We start from the raw sequence: 21,120 nt of genomic DNA, 5'->3' as shown, positions 1-21,120 counted from the left end.
TAAGTGTCTGGGGAATTGGGTCATAGGGTATATGGAACTTAATCCCAACATACAGGCCACGGGGATAATAACAATAAAAAGCCAGTCACACAATTGGTCAAACAAACTGCCATCTTAAAACTGATCTGTCATTCTTTATTGTTAAGAATATTGCACCCAATTTGTATTTATTTCCTGGACAGCAGATGATTGACTGTGGTTTTGAAGAGGCCTAGACTGGGGCCCATATTGTAATAATCCTAAAGGCATAAACCCACTTGCTCACACATTGTCAACTGCTCAAACACCAATGAGAGACTTTTCTCAAGAGCTTGAAATGCTGCAGCCCTCACAGACAGGCACTGCAAGTCACTCACTAAGCTAGAAATGTAGCCATGCACCCGCTGGGCACACACTGGTTGAATCAACGTTGTTTCCACACCCTTTCAATAAAATACCATTTGACCACGTGGAATAAACATTGAATTGATGTCTGTGCCCCGTGAGTTATGACTAACTCAAAAAGCATTTTATTTTCCCCATTTTAACAATTATTGATCAGAGATATGTTTAAAACATGTAAAGTATTTCTGCCTTTTCCAGTAAACTGTAGTTTGAGGTGATAAAGAGAAGAAAATAGAACCTTGTGTTAATGTGCTGTCTGGGCCTCGAGCTCCCTGTCGGACCAGTGTCCAGCTGCTGTGTCTCTGCCCACGGGGAGGTTAGTCCCATCTGCACCCCGTCTCTCTGACAAACGCATCGACCAGAGCAGAATCCCCGCTGTGCTGAGCCCCTGCAGAGAGACACCATGCTAATGAGACCTGCACCTCTGTGACAGGTGAGGACACGGACACACACCAGAGTCGTCATTAAGCTACACGACAAGCGTACCCCAATGCACTCACACTAAGATGCACAAAACAAAGCAAACTGCCAGGCACATGGGAAACATCTCCAACACACAAATAAACACTTTTCATACCTTTCAAAACAGTGGTTTTAATTTAGTTAACATTTACGAGAACAGCACTGACATTAATTTCCATCCGTTATATACGTTTTATACTTTACAGATAGATGCACAAGTCAATATTCATAGATATCCATATCAGAGACTCACAGGCTCCCGTGGAGTAAAGAAAGTCCTCCTGTCTGTCTGTGACGAGCATTAAACTTCAGCAGTGCAGAAACAAGAACACACAGTAATAATGTCCCCTTTGAGGGTCCCTGGGAAAACAATCACAATGGGGCTTTGTGGAGGTTGTAATCATCTGGAAACCAGCATTGAACCTCCCAATCAGGCCTACATCATGACATTAAACTACACTACCCAGCATGCCACTGGTGGTAACATTCAGTAGTATTAATGGGACGGCATGAATCACAAGAACTCACTTCAATATCTGGTGAGAGATGGGAGGAGGAGTTCCAGTTAGCTTATATTTAATATATTTTTTTTTATTTTCTTCAAAAAATGTAAATACGAGAATGTAAATATATTCAGATTAAAATATAATTAGGAATATACTGTATTTTAAAGTTACTTGATTTTGAGCCACGGTTGGGGAGTTGACTGTCACAAATGTATGAAAAAGACACAAAAGGCATATACTGTTTGTCTCATCAGATAGATAAGTATTGAGAATGACAAATGCCAAGCAGGGGTTTGCTATGTCTTGAGTGCAGTTAAAAGTTTAGACATGAAATCATTTTGTTTTCTGACACATAACACCTTGAGACTTACAAAACAGAAAAATCTAAATGTAAAATTTCAGTTGAATTTTTCCACAAACTGTTAATTCAAAAACACCTGCCAGGCTTTAGAGTACCTGACCTGTCCTCTGACTGCATGGAGAACTGTCATACAGCCGCCTTTACCATATATCCATTTGGAACACACACACTTTCATGAAATCTACAAGGTATAATAGGGAAATATGCCACCCAAAGTATTCTGGTTGAGCCTAATGCTATATTCGGTTGACACAAATATACTGTTGGTGATGGTACACATCTGACATAATGGATCATGGTACTAAGGAGGTCTTAAGACAAGCTGTTTAAACCGTATACATAGTTGGTTGAGGGTTTTGAACATGGCATTATTTCCACTATGAGTTGAATTATGGAGCGCTCCCATCTCTTACACTGATTAAGAAAAGCAGGACTCCCCCTGCTTTAGGTAAATGAGGTGGCCTCTGTCCTTCCGTTAACATGGCTTGTTTTTGTTTCGCATGTTTGGTCAGCCGAGGCGAGCATGCCGTCCCCCTCTCTCTCTCCTCTTCCTCTCCACAGGAAGAGAACAATATTCAGCGGGCTTCTCGTGTCTCCATTGACCGCCGTCCCCCACCACTCAGCTACGAGGCACAGGGAAGCTACTGACGTCAAGATCAGCTTGTTTTGTTGTTCACCACAGAGGGAAAACAAGAAGAACAACACTTCAACAAATACACAGTGCAAATAAGCTTTTTCCTTTTCTCTTTTATATTCTCTTCACTTTGGGCAGAGTAGACGGAGGAGACAGGGGCAGGCATTGAGGAGGTGGTGGGGACAGAGGGAGAGAGCCCTGGACTGTAGCTCTCCCGTCTGTCTGGGAGTCTCCTGCCCCAGGGGCTCTACTTGTACAGGCTCATGGTGGGGCTCTGGTACATGCACATGTAGGCGTCACACAGCAGGCGGCGGGCCTGGCCCTGGATGCTCTTGGGGTCCAGGGCGTGCAGCTCCTCAGGGGTCATCTTCAGATAGGCCCCCACCTCCGGACATGGAGATACCTGGGGGATGTTGAAGCCATTCTGCCCTCCTGTGGAACAACAAACACAGACAGAGCACTCAGATCTGTGGTATTAAAGCAATGGCAAGTGTTCTAGTTATATTTCTATGTAATATAATTTCTGTGTGTGAATTAATCCAAAATATTTACTATGGAGCTGAATATCTATTCATAATTATGAACAGTGAGACAAACGGCCAATTTCAGAATAAGAGTTGCTTTGACAGTTCATAATAACTTTGTAAATGATTCAAAATATTGCTTCCCCCACAACAACAACAAACTATCCAATAACTTTCTCTCTCCATACCGTCGCGGTCGGCCATACTGTCGAAGAAGAGCCATGCAGAGTCTTGGTGGCCGTACTTGACGAACGCCACGTAGTGACTGGTCTCTATGCAGAGCACGGCGAACAGCTCCATCCGCTGGCGAGGGTAGCTACCCTGCCGCCACACAGCCTCCTGCAGTTCCTTGGGGACGGACAACTTGCCGTGGCGATGGGCCTTCCTCCTCGGGTGGAGGTGAACCTGAGGGAACACATACACGTATGACACATACACATAATGGTTGGAAATAAGTATTTACCTATTTCTTGGGGATTTTGTCAGTATTTCTAAGCACTAGTTATAAAATCGGTCTAATAATAGTTCTCACAGATCGATGGCAACTACAGAGTAAAGAATAAACTGGAGAATGACAAGTTTCACAATTCATTCGTTTAAAAAAAAATCTATTACACATATATTCACTGAGAGTTTGGCAAAAATATTCACAAAATGTGCCTCAAAGTTCAAGGTAAATATTTTGTCTTCATCTATAAGTTATTTAAGCAATAAGGCACGAGAGGGTGTTGTATATGGCCTATATACCACGGCTAATGGCTGTTCTTATGCACGACGCAACACGGAGTGGCTAGATACAGCCCATGGTATTTTGGTCATATATCACAAACCACGAGGTGCCTTATTGCTATTATAATCTGATTACCAAGGTAATTAGAGCATCAAAAATAAATGTTTTGTCATACTCGTGGTATACGGTCTGATATACCACGGCTGTCAGCCAATCAGGGCTCAAACCACCCAGTATATAATACAACTTATTAACTCAGTCATTCCTTACATGAAACTCAGTCATTCCTTAGGACTTGTCTCCCCCAAGTGGATTGTACTGGAACTACACTGCTTTACAACTACTGCAAGTCCCTGATGAGATCCCCTTAGTTTCTATGTTGGTGAAATGGCACCCTCTGTCTGTTACCTGTGTATTGCACTTTTCACAGAACTGTTTTATCTTCCCGGCAGTGATGTCACCGTCCTCGTAGCACTCCCTGCATTCATACAGAGCCAGACCCCCGCAGATTCGACACTCCCTGGGAGCTGAGAGAGAAGCACAGGGTTGAGGGTTGACTATACACACCCACACACAACCATATGTCGATGGAGAACAGTAGATTTCAGATATGGAAAACAGTTATCACATTCAATAATGATAATCCAACTACAACCATATTCAAATAAAATAATGTTTTACGCACTGTCTTCAAGTAAGTCTGTGATGTCTAACTCCAGTGAGGGGAAGATCTTGTTGAACATCTTGAAGTCCTTCCCAAAGCGAGGCATCTGGATGATAAGGCAGGAAGGAGCCTGAACAGAGATAAGACGCATGAAGTCACCAAATCAAATTTTATTGGTCACATATATTTAGCAGATATTATTGCGGGTGTCTCAAAATGCTTGTGCGCTCCAACAGTGCGGTAGTATCTAACAATTCACAACAATCTAAAAGTAAAAGAATGGAATTAAGAAATATCAGATTGAGCAATGTCGGATTGGCATTGACTAAAATACAGTAGAATAGAATACAGTATTTACATATGAGATGAGTAAAGCAGTATGTAAACATTATTAAATTGACTAGTGTTCCATTATTGAAGTGGCCAGTGATTCCAAGTCTATGTACAGTATATAGGGCAGCAGCCTCTTTCATTTGTATTTATTTAACTAGGCAAGTCAGTTAAGAAGAAATTCTTATTTACAACGACGGCCTACCCCGGTCAAACCCTAACGGCACTGGGCCAATTGTGCGCCGCCCTATGGGACTCCGAATCACGGCCGGTTGTGATACAGCCTGGAATCAAACCAGGATCAAAGGGAAACTTCTAGCACTGAGATGCCTTAGACCACTGTGCCTCTTAGGAGCCTCTAAGGTGCAGGGTTGAGTAACCAGGTGTAAGACTGATGGCCTTGAGATAGAAGTTGTTTTTCAGTCTCTCGGTCCCAGCATTGATGCACCTGTACTGACCTCACCTTCCGGATGATAGCCGTGTGAACAGGTGGTTGATGTCCTTGATGATATTTTTGGTCTTCCTGTGATATCGGGTGCTGTAGGTGTCTTGGAGGGCAGGTAGTTTGCCCCCGGTGAGGAGTTGGGCAGACCGCACCACCCTTTGGAGAGCCTTGCGGTTGAGGGCGGTGCAGTTGCAGTACCAGGCAATGATTTTGTGAGGGTTTTAGGGGCCAAGCCAAATTTCTTCAGCCTCCTGAGGTTGAAGAGGAGCTATTGTGCCTTCTTAACACTGTCTGTGGGAGGACCATTTCAGATCGTCGGTGATGTGTACGCCGAGGAACTTGAAGCTTTCCACCTTCTCCACTGCGGTCCCGACGATGTGGATAGGAGCGTGCGCCCTCTGCTGTTTCCTGAAGTCCACGATCAGCTCTTTTTTTTTGAGGTGAGGCTATTTTCCTGGCACCACTCTCTCAGGGCCCTCACCTCCTCCCTGTAAGCCGTCTCGTCATTGTTGGTAATCAGGCCTACTGTTGTGTCGTCTGAAAACTTGATGATTGAGTTGGAAGAGTGGGTGAACAGGGAGTAAAGGAAGGGGCTTAGCATGCACCCTTTGGGGCCTCTGTGTTGAGGATCAGCGAAGTGAAGGTGTTGTTTCCTACCTTCACCACCTGGGGCAGTGCGTCAGGAAGTCCAGGACCCATTTGCACAGGGTGGGGTTCAGACCCAGGGCCCCGAGCGAGATGATGAGCTTGGATGGTACTATGGTTTTGAATGCTGAGCTATAGTCAATGAACAGCATTCTAACGTAGGTATTCCGCTTGTCTCGATGGGATAGGGCAGTGTGCAGTGTGATGGCGATTGCATTTTCTGTGGATCTATTGGAGCGGTAAGCAAATTGAAGTGGGTCCAGGGTGACAGGTAGGGTAGAGGTGATATGATCCTTAACTAGCCTCTCGAAGCACTTCATGATGACAGGCATTTAGTTCAGTTACCTTTGCTTTCTTGGGTACAGGAACAATGGTGGACATCTTCAAGCATGTGGGGACAGCAGACTGGGATAGGTAGAGATTGAATGTCCGTAAACACTCCAGCAAACTGGTCTGCGCATGCTCTGAGGACGCGGCTTGGGATGCCGTCTGGGCAGCCTTGCGAGGGTTAACACCCTTAAATGTCTTATTCATGTCGGCCACAAAGAACAAGAGCCCACAGTCCTTGGTAGCGGGCCACATCGGTGGCACTGTGTTATCCTCAAAGCAGGCGAAGAAGGTGTTTAGCTTGTCCGGAAGCAAGACAGTGTAGTCTGTTATTGTCTGTAGACCCTGCAACACACATCTTGTGTCTGAGCCGTTGAATTGCGACTCCACTGTCTCTGTACTGACATTTTGCCTGTTTGATTGCCTTATGGAGGGAATAACTACACTGTTTGTATTCGGCCATATTCCAAGTCACTTTACCCTGGTTAAATGCGGTGGTTCGCGCTTTCATTTTTGCCCTGAGCTCATCTACTTTATTATCCAGAGACTGAACATTAGCGAGTAATATAAGCGGTGGATGGTGTGCACGCCTCCTGAGTCGGACTAGAAGTCCTCTTCTCCGCCGGCGGTGATTTGGAACAGGCTCTGGAATCAGTTAAATTGCCCTGGGGGGTACGAACCCGATGTCACAGGAAGGCCATAAAGATCATCAAGGACATCAACCACCCGAGCCACTGCCTGTTCACCCCGCTATCATCCAGAAGGCGAGGTCAGTACAGGTGCATCAAAGCTGGGACCGAGAGACTGAAAAACAGTTTCTATCTCAAGGCCATCAGACTGTCAAACAGCCACCACTAACACTGAGTGGCTGCTGCCAACACACTGACACTGACTCAACTCCAGCCACTTTAATAATGGGAATTGATGGGAAATGATGTAAATATATCACTAGCCACTTTAAACAATGCTACCTTATATAATGTTACTTACTCTACATTATTCATCTCATATGCATACGTATATACTGTACTCTATATCATCGACTGTATCCTTATGTAATACATGTATCACTAGCCACTTTAAACTATGCCACTTTGTTTACATACTCATCTCATTTGTACATACTGTACTCGATACCATCTACTGTATCTTGCCTATGCTGCTCTGTACCATCACTCATTCATATATCCTTATGTTCATATTCTTTATCCCCTTACACTGTGTACAAGACAGTAGTTTTGGAATTGTTAGTTAGATTACTTGTTATTACTGCATTGTCGGAACTAGAAGCACAAGCATTTCGCTACACTCGCATTAACATCTGCTAACCATGTGTATGTGACAAATAAAATTTGATTTGATTTGAACAAAAGATCCAATTCGGGAAAGTCCTATTCCTGGCCATAATGCTGGCGAGTTACCACCGTTCCGATATCCAAAAGTTATTATGGCTGTATGTAAAAACACCCCCCCAAAATTCTGGGCTAATAACATAATAAATAACAGACAAAAAAAAACAAAATACTGCAAAGGTGCTTTGGAGCTAGGAGCAGAGCTGCCATATCTGTCAGCACCATCTTACCTTACTGAGGAACAGCCGTTACATAACAAACAAATCCTGAATATAAAGCACTTGACTGGTGACAGCAGAGCAAACAACATCCAACTTAAATTCCACAAAAGAGAACTGTGTGTTTTCTACAAGCTACTAATCCTGCCAATTTCCCATAGTAGCTCAGCCTTTCATTGATTAACTCAGCTAATCATTAGAATTGATAGTCAAGTTGACTCTCCCTTCATGCTCCTAGAGTGAATTGCTTCTTGATTGCAATCAGCAAATGATTCACCCCTGAGCAACACAACCACTGACAGACAGTCAGCCGGCCAGAAAGACATACAGACAGGTCACCTCAGCAAACTTGAGGTCACTGTTGATGAAGGACCACTCTATGAGCTGCTGGCTGGTTGGCACGCCCACTTTGTCCTTCTTATCCATGAAGATCTGGTAGAAGTAGCAGTCCTGAACCTTCTGACCTGCCGACCTAGATACAAACAGGATATCATGTGTAATACATTAGAAATCATACTCATTTGAGCTCAGATTAGATGTATGTCTAAATATTCTCAAATGTATATACTATTAGCAGAAAGAGTTTAGAAAAGCAATATCAAGAGGATATGTTGAGGAGTATGTTTAATGTAGACTGACCTCAGCTTGAGTAAGGGGTCCACCCTCAATATGTGATGGAACAGAATATTGAGGAACTCCTCAGGATCTGTGAGGTGAACATTGCGTTTATAACACTTCGAACAAGTTCATGATATGTATAACAAAACCCCAACACTTTAATATTTTGATAAAGGCATTAGACACCTTTTTCTTCAGACGTGAACCCTGAGGCAGCTTCTACCTTCTCCAGTATCCTTCTGAGCTTCATCACTTTAGTGGCACACACATAGCCATGTCTACAAGACAAATCAAATAGACAAGACAAATCTCAGTTATGATAATTGGCTGGGTCTAGAAAACAAATTGAAGTGCTTATAAATGACATGTTAAGCATTGGTTTGCCACATGACATTACACTGAATGAATGTGTCTGAACAAAACACAAAGAGCAGTTTCCTACTTACATGCGCAGGGGGTTGACTATCTCTGTGCGTAGCAGCTCCTGTGTCTCTCGGTAATACTCTACGTCAGTCTTGGACCTCGGCCTCAGCAGAACTGTGTCCAGGACTGAGCTAAAGGAAAACAGGCTAAAGAGGGGAAAGCAGGGAATGAGGAAAAAGAACATGATGCCAAAAATATACATTTATTTTCCCTGTTGAGAGACTAAAAAGCTCTCATGTTTCACATTTTTGCCTACACTGGGCCTTTAACTACAGTGACATAGGAAAGAGGAGGTTAAGAACTATAATAATACACGCAAGGAAGAAGTGAAAACTCAGATCTCTCTCTTCTATGTTCTCACCAGAAGAGTGTGGAGTCCAGGTAGCAGGAGTTGTAGTGTCCCTGGATACCTTTCTTCTTGCCCACCATGATGTCTAGACCGTCATTCTCAGTGCGTGGAGGAGTGTTCTCATGCACCACCTCACTCAGATAACCCCCGAAAGCTGGACAGACACAAACAGTGAAGTTTAAGTTGACAATCCTGGGCAGGACTGCTTAGCTGGGTGGAAATGTCCCTGTATAGCCTTTACCCGTCCAATCCTAGGGAGTACCTAGGGGTCCATTTGTAATTCAGCGCAGGACTGACAGGTGACACCAGTGACTCACCGATAGAGTTGCATCTCTCTATGGGGTTGGAGGAGTGGTGTAGGGAGGGGAAACGGGAGTCGGGCCGGCAGCATTTCAGCTTCACAAACAGGGCCTTCTTGGGCGCGCAGCTGAAGTAGCGGGTACCTTGAAAGGTGCCGTCTGTACAGCCAACACACTCTTCCTCCTGTGAGAGCAGAACCAGACAAGGCCATCATGATGTTATGAGTGCAGTTACCTGTATGCTATTACACCAAACATATAGCTAGTAATGATACTGGATTTGGATGATTCTACCATTCAATTTACCAAATGTTGGTTTCTCTGAAGTTTTCCTTAAATTCTTAGTTCACTTGTTGTGACAATGTTATTGGGAAAAACATAAGACAAAACAGCCAGGTCTCAGAGGCGACAAAGTGACAATCCTTCCAGTCAGTGTAATGATCTCTCACCAGCTCCAGGCCAGCCAGTGGCTCTGGTAGTCCCGGGGGCAGCCCCACCCAGCGGATGACCCCACACAGGGGCGGGTTCTCCTTCACCTCCACCAGGGACCCCACCTCCAGACCAGGCACACCCCCACCCCCGCGAGAGCTGGGAGGTGAGGGGGGCTGCGGAGAGGGAGGGGTAGGGGACGGGGGCTCTGGCATCTGCATCTGCTCTCCCATCACTGACTGCACGGAGAGGGAGAGGGGTCCATGGCTCATGCTGCCATTGGGCCCCGTCTTACGGCTCAGGCTGAAGGGCAGGGAATGGAACTTGTTGTCATTGGACAAGGAAGCAGAGGGCGGGGCCCTGGTAGGAGGTGTGGCTTCATTGAAGTCAGGGGGCGTGTCTGTGAGGGACTTGGCAGGGTCCTCCCCGACTGCAGAGGAAAACAACATAATCAATTTTCACTGCAGCAGACATTACACTGACAGAGAGCATCTAGCATTGTGGACTCATCAGATATTTATTAGACTTTTTAGCCAACGTTGTGAATAGGGAGTGTGCAGGTGGGGTCACAGCTTCATATCAGCATTAGCAAACCAAATGTAACGTTGGCTTATAAACACTTTCATTATAAAGTGGATACACATTTTTACATTCACTGTAAACACAACCACAAAATGTACCTTGTGTGACAAGGACTTTATTTACCTCCCATGGGAGTTGAAACACGTTAATATTTGTGTCACTGTGAGAGTGTGTTGAGAAAATCTAAATGCCCCCACATGGAGACAGCCACATAATAATCCAGAAGAGATGGGTGAGTCATAAGATCATCACGTCACCAATGGAAAATACAATACACCATCAAATATGAATATGATGGACCTGAACATATGGGTAAGAAGGCAGTGATGAAAAACAAAACAGAGGTGATGAAACAGAACAGCTGTGACTGTCATCTCCACTGGGTCTTCCTCACCCTAGAGTCCACTGATAGCTCCATAACTTTACACACAGGCTTTACATGACTCAATCATTTTCAATCCCTTGGTTTCACTTGTGTAATTATCCATTCATCACCACCATGCTGTAAGGAACATGATCTTTGACCCCATGTAAACTACCTACCTAAACTACCCCACACTATCGCCAATGAAACATATCCACATGACCTCACTTAAACCAAGTACTGAAGGCTTACAGGAAACTATCAAGAATAAAGTACAGTACTTTACCTAATTTAAATTATTCTGAGGGAGAAAAAAATGCAAGACATTATTAAAAGCCTTTTTATGATTTGATAAAGACCATGCCACAACAATTACACCATGCAGTTGGACCGCACAGTTAATGGGAATGAGTAGATAGAGGACTATCAGTGAAGGGTGTTGATCAGGGCCGGGACAATACCAGTATCACGATACTCGTGGCAAGGAAACAAAACACAAAGCAGATTTAACTTCTTTAGAAAAACAATACTCATTATGTTGTCATCCAGTCACATGTATTTATTTTCCAAGCTATAGAACACACTATTTTACATACAGCAGGTATTTTAAAAAGGACCAAAAGAGTTTGATCTGCCACCGGTTTTTATTTTTGCCATGGAAAAAATATCTAGATACTGGTATCAGCCCTAGTCTTGATAGCAAGCTTTTTTAATCAAGTTAAAGATCAAACGCATTCTTTATTTGTTCACTGATTGGTAAATGAATACTGTAGAACAACCATGCATTAACAGTATCTGCTATCAAGACAGATGGGAGTCTCACTACTGTATCTTGCTGGGGCTTTACCTTCATCAATGTACCATGTGCTTTTGGATTTGGCCTGGACTGGGTGGTCAACAGAGCTGCCATTTAAAGTATAATACAACTCTGACTTGCTTCTACTCCCACACTGAAGACCTAAGCCTGGAGATAACACAAGTCAACAGAGAAACAGAAAGCAGGTATGTGTTTGCTGCAGTGGAGGCTGCTGGGGGGAGAACGGCTCATAATAACAGCTGGAATGGAGTAAATGGAATGGTATCAAACCCAAGAAAACCATGTTTTTCATACCATTCCATTCCATTTGCTCCAATGCAGCCATTATTATGAGGCATTCTTTAATGACAGCAGGATAGGTGGGGAGAGGAAGGAGAGAGAAAGGGATAGAGAGGGGGAACGGGAGGCAGATCGTCAGCACACTGAGCAGGTCAGTAGCCATGCAAGGAACGATGGTTCAGTAACTCTCACCACTCCACACCATTCACATCAGCTCTGGAATCCAAATGGACCATTCACGCAAATGGAATATGGCAAAACTTCAATTTTCCAAAATTGAGTCATCATGTCTGATTGATATGATTTCCCTCACCATTCCAGATATGATTTCCCTCACAACATTCCAGATATGATTTCCCTCACAACATTCCAGATATGATTTCCCTCACAACATTCCAGATATGATTTCCCTCACAACATTCCAGATATGATTTCCCTCACAACATTCCAGATATGATTTCACTCACAACATTCCAGATATGATTTCCCTCACAACATTCCAGATATGATTTCCCTCACAACATTCCAGATATGATTTCCCTCAACATTCCAGATATGATTTCCCTCACAACATTCCAATGACAGAAACCTCAACCAATATCACATCAGCACACTAACACCATGTTAAAGTGTTAGCTAGTACATGCACTTGAAGCCAGCAGCAGTACCTTTGCTCTTTGGTTTGCTTTGGCCAGAGGATGACTTGTCACTGCTGCTGCCTCTGGGGGTAAAACTGTGCTTCTGCAACCTCTGGTCCTGCATGGAGTACTCTGCAAACAAACAGTTCAGTATAACAACAGTGTGGAACAACACTGATATACCCATCCCCCCGTGCGAAAACCCTACAGTGCACAGCCGTGTGTCTTGTTGCAGGTACTGGCAGAGAGAGATGATATATATATATATATATATATATATAAATATATAAATAAATAAATAAATAAATAAATAACTATATATACAGACACAGTGAGGGGAAAAAAGTATTTGATCCCCTGCTGATTTTGTACGTTTGCCCACTGACAAAGAAATTATCAGTCTATAACAACAAACGAAAATCCAGAAAAAAACATGAAATATGTTATAAATTGATTTGCATTTTAATGAGGGAAATAAGTATTTGACCCCCTCTCAATCAGAAAGATTTCTGGCTCCCAGGTGTCTTTTATACAGGTAACGAGCTGAGATTAGGAGCACACTCTTAAAAGGGATTGCTCATAATCTCAATTTGTTACCTGTATAAAAGACACCTGTCCACAGAAGCAATGAATCAATCAGATTTCAAACTCTCCACTATGGCCAAGACCAAATAGCTCTCCAAGGATGTCAGGGACAAGATTGAAGACCGACACAAGGCTGGAATGGGCTACAAGACCATCGCCAAGCAGCTTGGTGAGAAGGTGACAACAGTTGGTGCGATTATTCGCAAATGGAAGAAACACAAAAGAACTGTCAATCTCCCTCGGCCTGGGGCTCCATGCAAGGTCTCACCTCGTGGAGTTGCAATGATCATGAGGAATCAGCCCAGAACTACACGGGAGGATCTTGTCAATGATCTCAATGCAGCTGGGATCATAGTCACCTAGAAAACAATTAGTAACACTACGCCGTGAAGGACTGAAATCCTGCAGCGCCTGCAAGGTCCCCCTGCTCAAGAAAGCACATGCCCGTATGAAGTTTGCCAATGAACAACTGAATGATTCAGAGGACAACTGGGCGAAAGTGTTGTAGTCAGATGAGACCAAAATGAAGCTCTTTGGCATCAACTCAACTCGCGTTTGGAGGAGGAGGAATGCTGCCTATGACCCCAAGAACACTGTCCCCACCGTCAAATATGGAGGTGGAAACATTATGCTTTGGGGGTGTTTTTCTGCTAAGGGGACAGGACAACTTCTCCGCATCAAAGGGACGATGGACGGGGCCATGTACCGTCAAATCTTGGGTGAGAACCTCGAGAACCTCCTTCCCTCAGCCAGGGCATTGAAAATGGGTCGTGGATGGGTATTCCAGCATGACAATGACCCAAAACACACGGCCAAGGCAACAAAGGAGTGGCTCAAGAAGAAGCACATTAAGGTCCTGGAGTGGCCTAGCCAGTCTCCAGACCTTAATCCCATAGGAAATCTGTGGAGGGAGCTGAAGGTTCGAGTTGCCAAACATCAGCCTCGAAACATTAATGATTTAGAGAAGATCTGCAAAGAGGAGTGGGACAAAATCCCTCCTGAGATATGTGCAAACCTGGTGGCCAACTACAAGAAACGTCTGACCTCTGATTGCCAACAAGGGTTGTGCCACCAAGTACTAAGTCATGTTTTGCAGAGGGGTAAAATACTTATTTCCCTCATTAAAATGCAAATCAATTTATAACATTTTTGACATGCGTTTTTCTAGATGTTTTTGTTGCTATTCTGTCTCTCACTATTCAAATAAACCTACCATTAAAATTATAGATTGAGCATATCTTTGTCAGTGGGCAAACGTACAAAATCAGCAGGGGATCAATTTTTTTTTTTTTTCATATATATATATATATATATATATATATATATACACACATACACAGTGGGGCAAAATAAGTATTTAGTCAGCCACCAATTGTGCAAGTTCTCTCACTTAAAAAGATGAGAGGCCTGTAATTTTCATCATAGGTACACTTCAACTATGACAGACAAAATTAGAAAAAAAATTCTGATAATCACATTGTAGGACTTTTAATGAATTTATTTGCAAATTATGGTGGAAAATAACTATTTGGTCAATAACAAAAGTTTCTCAATACTTTGTTATATACCCTTTGTTGGCAATGACAGAGGTCAAACGTTTTCTGTAAGTCTTCACAAGGTTTTCACACACTGTTGCTGGTATTTTGGCCCATTCCTCCATGCAGATCTCTAGAGCAGTGATATTTTGGGGCTGTTGCTGGGCAACACGGACTTTCAACTCCCTCCAAAGATTCTCTATGGGGTTGAGATCTGGAGACTGGCTAGGCCACTCCAGGACCTTGAAATGCTTCTTACGAAGCCACTCCTTCGTCAGCCCGGGCGGTGTGTTTGGGATCATTGTCATGCTGAAAGACCCAGCCACGTTTCATCTTCAATGCCCTTGCTGATGGAAGGTTTTCACTCAAAATCTCACGATACATGGCCTCATTCATTCTTTCCTTTACACGGTTCAGTCGTCCTGGTCCCTTTGCAGAAAAACAGCCCCAAAGAATGATGTTTCCACCCCCATGCTTCACAGTAGGTATGGTGTTCTTTGGATGCAACTCAGCATTCTTTGTCCTCCAAACACGACGAGTTGAGTTTTTACCAAGAAGTTCTCATTCTCCCAATCTTCTTCTGGATCATCCAAAAGCTCTCTAGCAAACTTCAGACGGGCCTGGACATGTACTGGCTTAAGCAGGGGGACACGTCTGGCACTGCAGGATTTGAGTCCCTGGCGGCGTAGTGTGTTACTGGTGGTAGGCTTTGTTACTTTGGTCCCAGCTCTCTGCAGGTCATTCCCTAGGTCCCCCCGTGTGGTTCTGGGATTTTTGCTCACCGTTCTTGTGATCATTTTGACCCCACGGGGTGAGATCTTGCGTGGGGTCCCAGATCGAGGGAGATTATCAGTGGTCTTGTATGTCTTCCATTTCCTAATAATTGCTCCCACAGTTGATTTCTTCAAACCAAGCTGCTTACCTATTGCAGATTCAGTCTTCCCAGCCTGGTGCAGGTGTACAATTTTGTTTCTGGTGTCCTTTGACAGCTCTTTGGTCTTGGCCATAGTGGAGTTTGGAGTGTGACTGTTTGAGGTTGTGGACATGTGTCTTTTATACTGATAACAAGTTCAAACAGGTGCCATTAATACAGATAACGAGTGGATGACAGAGGAGCCTCTTAAAGAAGAAGTTACAGGTCTGTGAGAGACAGAAATCTTGCTTGTTTGTAGGTGACAAAATAATTATTTTTTTCTCATTTTGTCTGTCATAGTTGAAGTGTACCTATGATGAAAATTACAGACCTCTCATCTTTTTAAGTGGGAGAACTTGCACAATTGGTGGCTGACTAAATACTTTTTTGCCCCACTGTGTGTGTGTGTGTGTGTGTGTGTGTGTGTGTGTGTGTGTGTATGTATGTATATATATATCCCCCATCATAACACCATTACAAAGTATAGGCCTAATAATGATTGGTGGCTGTGGAGCCTGGTAAAGCAGTGGGAAGGGCTTTATAATTGTGCAAAATACCGATATTTACTCAGTTAATCACAAAGACTGATGCAAAGTGAAAAGCATACTTTCACTCAATACCATAGACTTTAAGTACAAGTGAACATAATGAGTCTTAGGTTTCAGAGAGCAAAAAGCTTTTCAAAGAGAAAATGCATTAACAAAATATACGCCCCCTTCCCCCCACAACACACACACACGCTTCAAGTATGTCCAAGAAGACCAAGAACGTCAAAGCATCTGAAACATTGTTGGGGTTCAGAGTCAGACAACACATACAAACAAATCAATAAAACCAATGGCTAGAACAAGAGGCTGAGAGGAGCAGCATCTCACTTGACTTTCAAAAACAAGCAGAACCATCAAACAAAAGAGCCTCTGTTGCTGCTGCTGTTACCGCTGCCAGTAAAACACTAACACACAACACTCCAGTGTTCACTCACACCCGCCACAAATACTACACTCATAACTGCCTGACTGACTATATGGCTAATAGGCAATACCTGAAGCTTCTTCAGTTATCATTTATAGGATCCAAATAAGGGAGAGAATATTTAAAAAAAATATATAGATTTGCACTTGATGAAATTGTAATAAGTTGAAATAACTATATACATTTGATGTGAGGGAAAAAGGGAGAGACTACCGGACCACTAGACTCACCTGGCATTACGTCACAGATGGGGACTAGACGGGTGTGTTCCAGACTGGCGAAATTACACAGCAGCTTCCCATCGATAACACCATCCCAGTCCCCAATAGGATTGTCCTGGAAGAGCCGGAGACAGCAACCGATTACTGCTGCGGGCGTTCCTCATCTCCTAAAACCTGTACTTACAGTCCCAGTCTCAGCAGCAGTCCTGTCATCACTATGACAGCGCTTCTCTCTCCAGTCAACTACCTCCTCTACCCAGTAATGGTCTTCTGTCTGCTCTTCTCTCTCCAGTCAACTACCTCATCTACCCAGTAATGGTCTTCTGTCTGCTCTTCTCTCTCCAGTCAACTACCTCCTCTACCCAGTAATGGTATTCTGTCTGCTCTTCTCTCTCCAGTCAACTACCTCCTCTACCCAGTAATGGTCTTCTGTCTGCACTTGAACTCCCCTCTTAACCTTCCCTCTCTACGTTTCTCAAATGTACCTCCCCGCGTCTCAAAACAAAGCGGTGCTTATTCCAATCCCCAGGAAGCAGGGTCAAAGTTCTCCAGTACTGGTTGCTCCACTCCACCACACTAATCTATGTACTATTGGAAGGTTGGCCCCATTGTTGGCAAAATAGATCCAAATAAACAAAACGTTATACAAATATAGCCTAACACTAAGCTGTTTTGTATATGGCGTGTCAGAGTGTTGTTAATGTTCCCTGTATGCTGGGCGAGGCTGGAGCAGAGTGAACGGAGCAGTGGACTCTCCTCTCCTTTCCTCGGCTGCCCGGCCAACCCGCTGGCCATGTGCCATGCTACTGGTCATACAGCCCAGTGCTGTAGCTGCGTCCCCAATGGCACCCTATTGCCTATTTAGTGCACTACATTTGGGCCCATTGGGCTCTAGTCAAAAGTAGTTCACTACATAGGGAATAGGGTGCCATTGGGGACGCATGCTGCAACTTTACCTCACTCCCCAGCTCCCCGCATGACTACTGCCCTTTGTGTGTGTCCCAGGCCAGAGTAGACTGAGTGGGCTCACTGCTGCTGCTACTACTAACAACCGGCAGTCAAATGCCTCTGTCATTATGCATGTTCCCTTTCCTTAACTGCTATGCCATCTGATTACATTGGCAACATCGACACCAGCAGCTGGCTAAATAAACATTATGATTTATATTTGCTTTTTGGATAGACAATCAAATCATACAAACAACATTACAGGGGCTACTTGAACTAGCCTTTTACTTAACTTGAGATGTCATTTACAAATTGTTAGCCATGTTCTATAAATACAGCATTATTAAATATGTAGGGAGGACATTTTCCCTTTACCTAGTGTTAACAGCAGAGGAGAAGGTAACCTCCACTCTGACAGTATTTACATTGCCAGTCTGCCATTCTACAGCAGACAGGAGCAGGTTGAAGAGGCCCCAATCAGTACGGCCCCAATATGGGACCAGCGTCTCAAGCCTTACCATGTCTACTCCCACATAGTACCCCAGGCTCTCGTTCCCAGGCAGCAGGTCACAGAAGATGATGGTTCCTCTCTCCGGCCCCTCTCTGGTCTGGACCAGGACCCTGGAGTTGATCTCCAGCTGATGGAAATCGATCTCCTCCTCCACCAGGGTGACGTGATCCACCTCTAGCTCTCCCAGCTCCTCTTCCTCGTCATCCCACAGCTCCAGCTTGTCCAGGGCCACGAACACCCCGCACTCATCCTCACAGCGGAACAGCTGTCGGCCTTGGTAGGAGCCCTCTGTGAAGCCCTGGCCTCTGCCCTCCTCCTAGGTAGAGGCATAGGTTACATACAGTATGTTAAACGTGGGATAACCTGTGAGTGCCAGTCGCATGTGGCTTACTCAGACACACTAACCCTTCCCCTAATCCTTCACACAGTAATGCCAAATAATTTCCCTGACCCATAACCTCTTCCCTAACCATCACCGGAAAAGCCTAGCACTGGGCTGAGCTGATACAAGAGGCATGAGCTGTCATTACAGTGAGGTGAGCTCAGCTACAGTAACCTGCCTATTCAGCATTCTGCAGGGGAGGGAACAGGGAAGTGAACATCATACATCTGGGATGATGAGGGTTTCAGATCGATAGTGCGGAGGGTATAACAGCATACTCAAAATGTTTCATTGCAGAAAGTAGCCGGCAGGCGCCGAACTGAATAATCTTTGCTCTTACACAGGGATAATGGACAGTTAGAGGGTGTAGTTACATGATCCTATACACTGCACTTCTTCTTGAGTGCCATGTAGGGCTTTTCAATATTGGCATCGTTCAATTTATGTTTGTATGATTAAGATAAGAAGTAAACATTGTTGTCTGTAAATGTGTGCTAAGTATTCTCAATCGTGATACAAGTCTGGCATTCAATCAAGACGCTGATCTGAAACCCAATAATGTGCTAAACCCTTTATAGTGAGCAAGGGTCAGCCTCTCGTCCGGCTCCTTCACCCACTCACACAACATTGTGCTCCAATAAACAAGCCTTTGTAGCCCGCTATTTTACTGCATCTTTACAGAACATAGGCTACGGCATGAGAGAGAGTCCATTTACTAGCTTAACTGTTATGAAATCCTCAGGGAACATTTCACAAAAAACAAATTACAGACGATATCACACATAACTGAAGTTCCCTCTGGGACAAATAAAGTTATTCTATATACGTAACTGAGGGTCAATTGCTTACAAAGCGCATTTAAAAAAAAACAGTAAAGATGAGATTTCTCACCAGCAGCTCCACTCCAAACCAGACCCCGGAGAGAGCCCTGTCTGGGAGGAGAGATCCTTTAAATCGGACTACCCCGGGCAAAGGTTCATCCCCCGAACGCAGCTGCACGCGCACCTTGGAGCCACAGTCGATGTCTCTGGCCCGCTCCAGCCTGGGCTTGTTGCACAGCAGGGCATAGCGCTCCTCACAGTTGGTGATGGGGAACAGCAGCTCAGCTAGCTTCTCATCCAGCTCCAGGACGTCCCTGATTTGGTTGCAAATCAAAACACACAACAAAAAGATTTGAATTCCAGAGGAAAACACCAAAAAATATGAAAGTTTCAAAAACATGTCAATGTCATACACTATAGGTACAAGAGTATGTGGACACCCCTTCAAATTAGTGGATGCCGCTATTTCAGCTAAACCGGTTGCTGACAGGTGTATAAAATCAAGCACAGAGCCATATACTTCTCATAGACAAACATTGGCAGTAGAATGGCCTTACTGAAGTGCTCAGTGACTTTCGATGTGGCACCGTCAAAGGATGCCACCTTTCCAACATATCAATTAGTCAAATTTCTGCCCTGCCCCAATCAACTGTAAGTGCTGTTATTGTGAAGTGGAAATGTCTAGGAGCAACAACAGCTCAGCTGCGAAGTGGTAGGCCACAAGCTCACAGAATGGGACCACGAGTACTGAAGGGCGTAACAATTGTCTGTTCTCAGTTGCAACACTCACTACCAAGTTCCAAACTGCCTCTGGAAGCAAGGAATAACGAGGAATAACGGTCAGGGGCTGTTTTTCATGGTTCGGGCTAGGCCTCTTTGTCCCAGTGAAGGGAAATCTTAACGGACAGCATACAATTACATTTTAGATGATTCTGTGCTTCCAACTTTGTGGCAACAGTTTGGGGAAGGCCCTTTTGTGTTTCAACATGACAATGTCCCAGTTCACAAAGCGAGGTCCTTACAGAAATGGATTGTCAAGCTCTGAGTGGAAGATCTTGACCGGCCTGTACAGAGTCCTGACCTCAACGCCATCAAACACCTTTAGGATGATTTGGAACGCCGACTGCGAGCCAGGCCTAATTGGCCAACATCAGTGCCCGACCTCACTAATGCTTTTGTGCCTGAATGGAAGCAAGTCCCCCCAGCAATGTTCCAACATCAAGTGGAAATTCTTCCCAAAAGATTGGAGGCTTTTATAGAAGCAAAAGGGGGGTACAACTCCATATTAATGCCCATGATTTTAGAATGAGATGTTTGATGAGCAGGTGTCCACATACTTTTAGACATGTAGTGTACAGTCGTGGCCAAAAGTTTTGAGAATGACACAAATATTAATTTCCACAAACTTTGCTTCTTCAGTGTCTTTAGATATTTGTCAGATGTTACTATGGAATACTGAAGTATAATTACAAGCATTTCATAAGTGTCAAAGGCTTTTATTGACAACTACATGAAGTTGATGCAAAGAGTCAATATTTGCAGTGCATTTGACCCTTCTTTTTCAAGACCTCTGCAATCCACCCTGGCATGCTGTAAATTAACTTCTGGGCCACATCCTAACTGATGGCAGCCCATTCTTGCATAATCAATGGTTGGAGTTTGTCAGAATTTGTAGGTTTTTGTTTGTCCACCCGCCTCTTGAGGATTGACCACACGTTCTCAATGGGATTAAGGTCTGGGGAGTTTCCTGGCCATGGACCCAAAATATCAATGTTTGGTTCCCTGAGCCACTTAGTTACCACTTTTGCCTTATGGCAAGGTGCTCCATCATGCTGGAAAAGGCGTTGTTCGT

At 44.2% G+C, this 21,120-nt stretch overlaps 1 protein-coding gene across 2 annotated transcripts in view; it reads right to left on the bottom strand.

Annotated features, from left to right (window-relative positions):
* Positions 1 to 958: 958 nt before the first annotated feature.
* LOC110506735 (ubiquitin carboxyl-terminal hydrolase CYLD) overlaps positions 959 to 21,120 on the bottom strand; it is a 31,767-nt gene continuing 11,605 nt past the window's right edge. The window contains exons 4-19 of one of the 2 annotated variants that reach the window (XM_021586568.3): positions 19,339 to 19,582; positions 18,073 to 18,381; positions 16,616 to 16,721; positions 12,411 to 12,512; positions 11,494 to 11,610; positions 9,721 to 10,130; positions 9,290 to 9,455; positions 8,985 to 9,126; positions 8,647 to 8,769; positions 8,387 to 8,478; positions 8,222 to 8,288; positions 7,922 to 8,054; positions 4,287 to 4,395; positions 4,010 to 4,128; positions 3,060 to 3,276; positions 959 to 2,779 (exon numbers count right to left, since the gene is read on the bottom strand). In XM_021586568.3, the coding sequence (XP_021442243.2) occupies positions 2,595 to 2,779; positions 3,060 to 3,276; positions 4,010 to 4,128; positions 4,287 to 4,395; positions 7,922 to 8,054; positions 8,222 to 8,288; positions 8,387 to 8,478; positions 8,647 to 8,769; positions 8,985 to 9,126; positions 9,290 to 9,455; positions 9,721 to 10,130; positions 11,494 to 11,610; positions 12,411 to 12,512; positions 16,616 to 16,721; positions 18,073 to 18,381; positions 19,339 to 19,582 (2,641 nt within the window). In that variant the 3' untranslated portion in view covers positions 959 to 2,594. The remainder of the gene's footprint in view (positions 2,780 to 3,059; positions 3,277 to 4,009; positions 4,129 to 4,286; positions 4,396 to 7,921; positions 8,055 to 8,221; positions 8,289 to 8,386; positions 8,479 to 8,646; positions 8,770 to 8,984; positions 9,127 to 9,289; positions 9,456 to 9,720; positions 10,131 to 11,493; positions 11,611 to 12,410; positions 12,513 to 16,615; positions 16,722 to 18,072; positions 18,382 to 19,338; positions 19,583 to 21,120) is intronic. The other variant, XM_021586569.3, reaches the window with a different exon arrangement.

This window comes from Oncorhynchus mykiss, chromosome 26 (assembly GCF_057628025.1).
Source record: "Oncorhynchus mykiss isolate SJ-2025 chromosome 26, ASM5762802v1, whole genome shotgun sequence".
NCBI lineage: Eukaryota > Metazoa > Chordata > Actinopteri > Salmoniformes > Salmonidae > Oncorhynchus > Oncorhynchus mykiss.
This window is presented reverse-complemented; position numbering and strand designations above follow the sequence as displayed.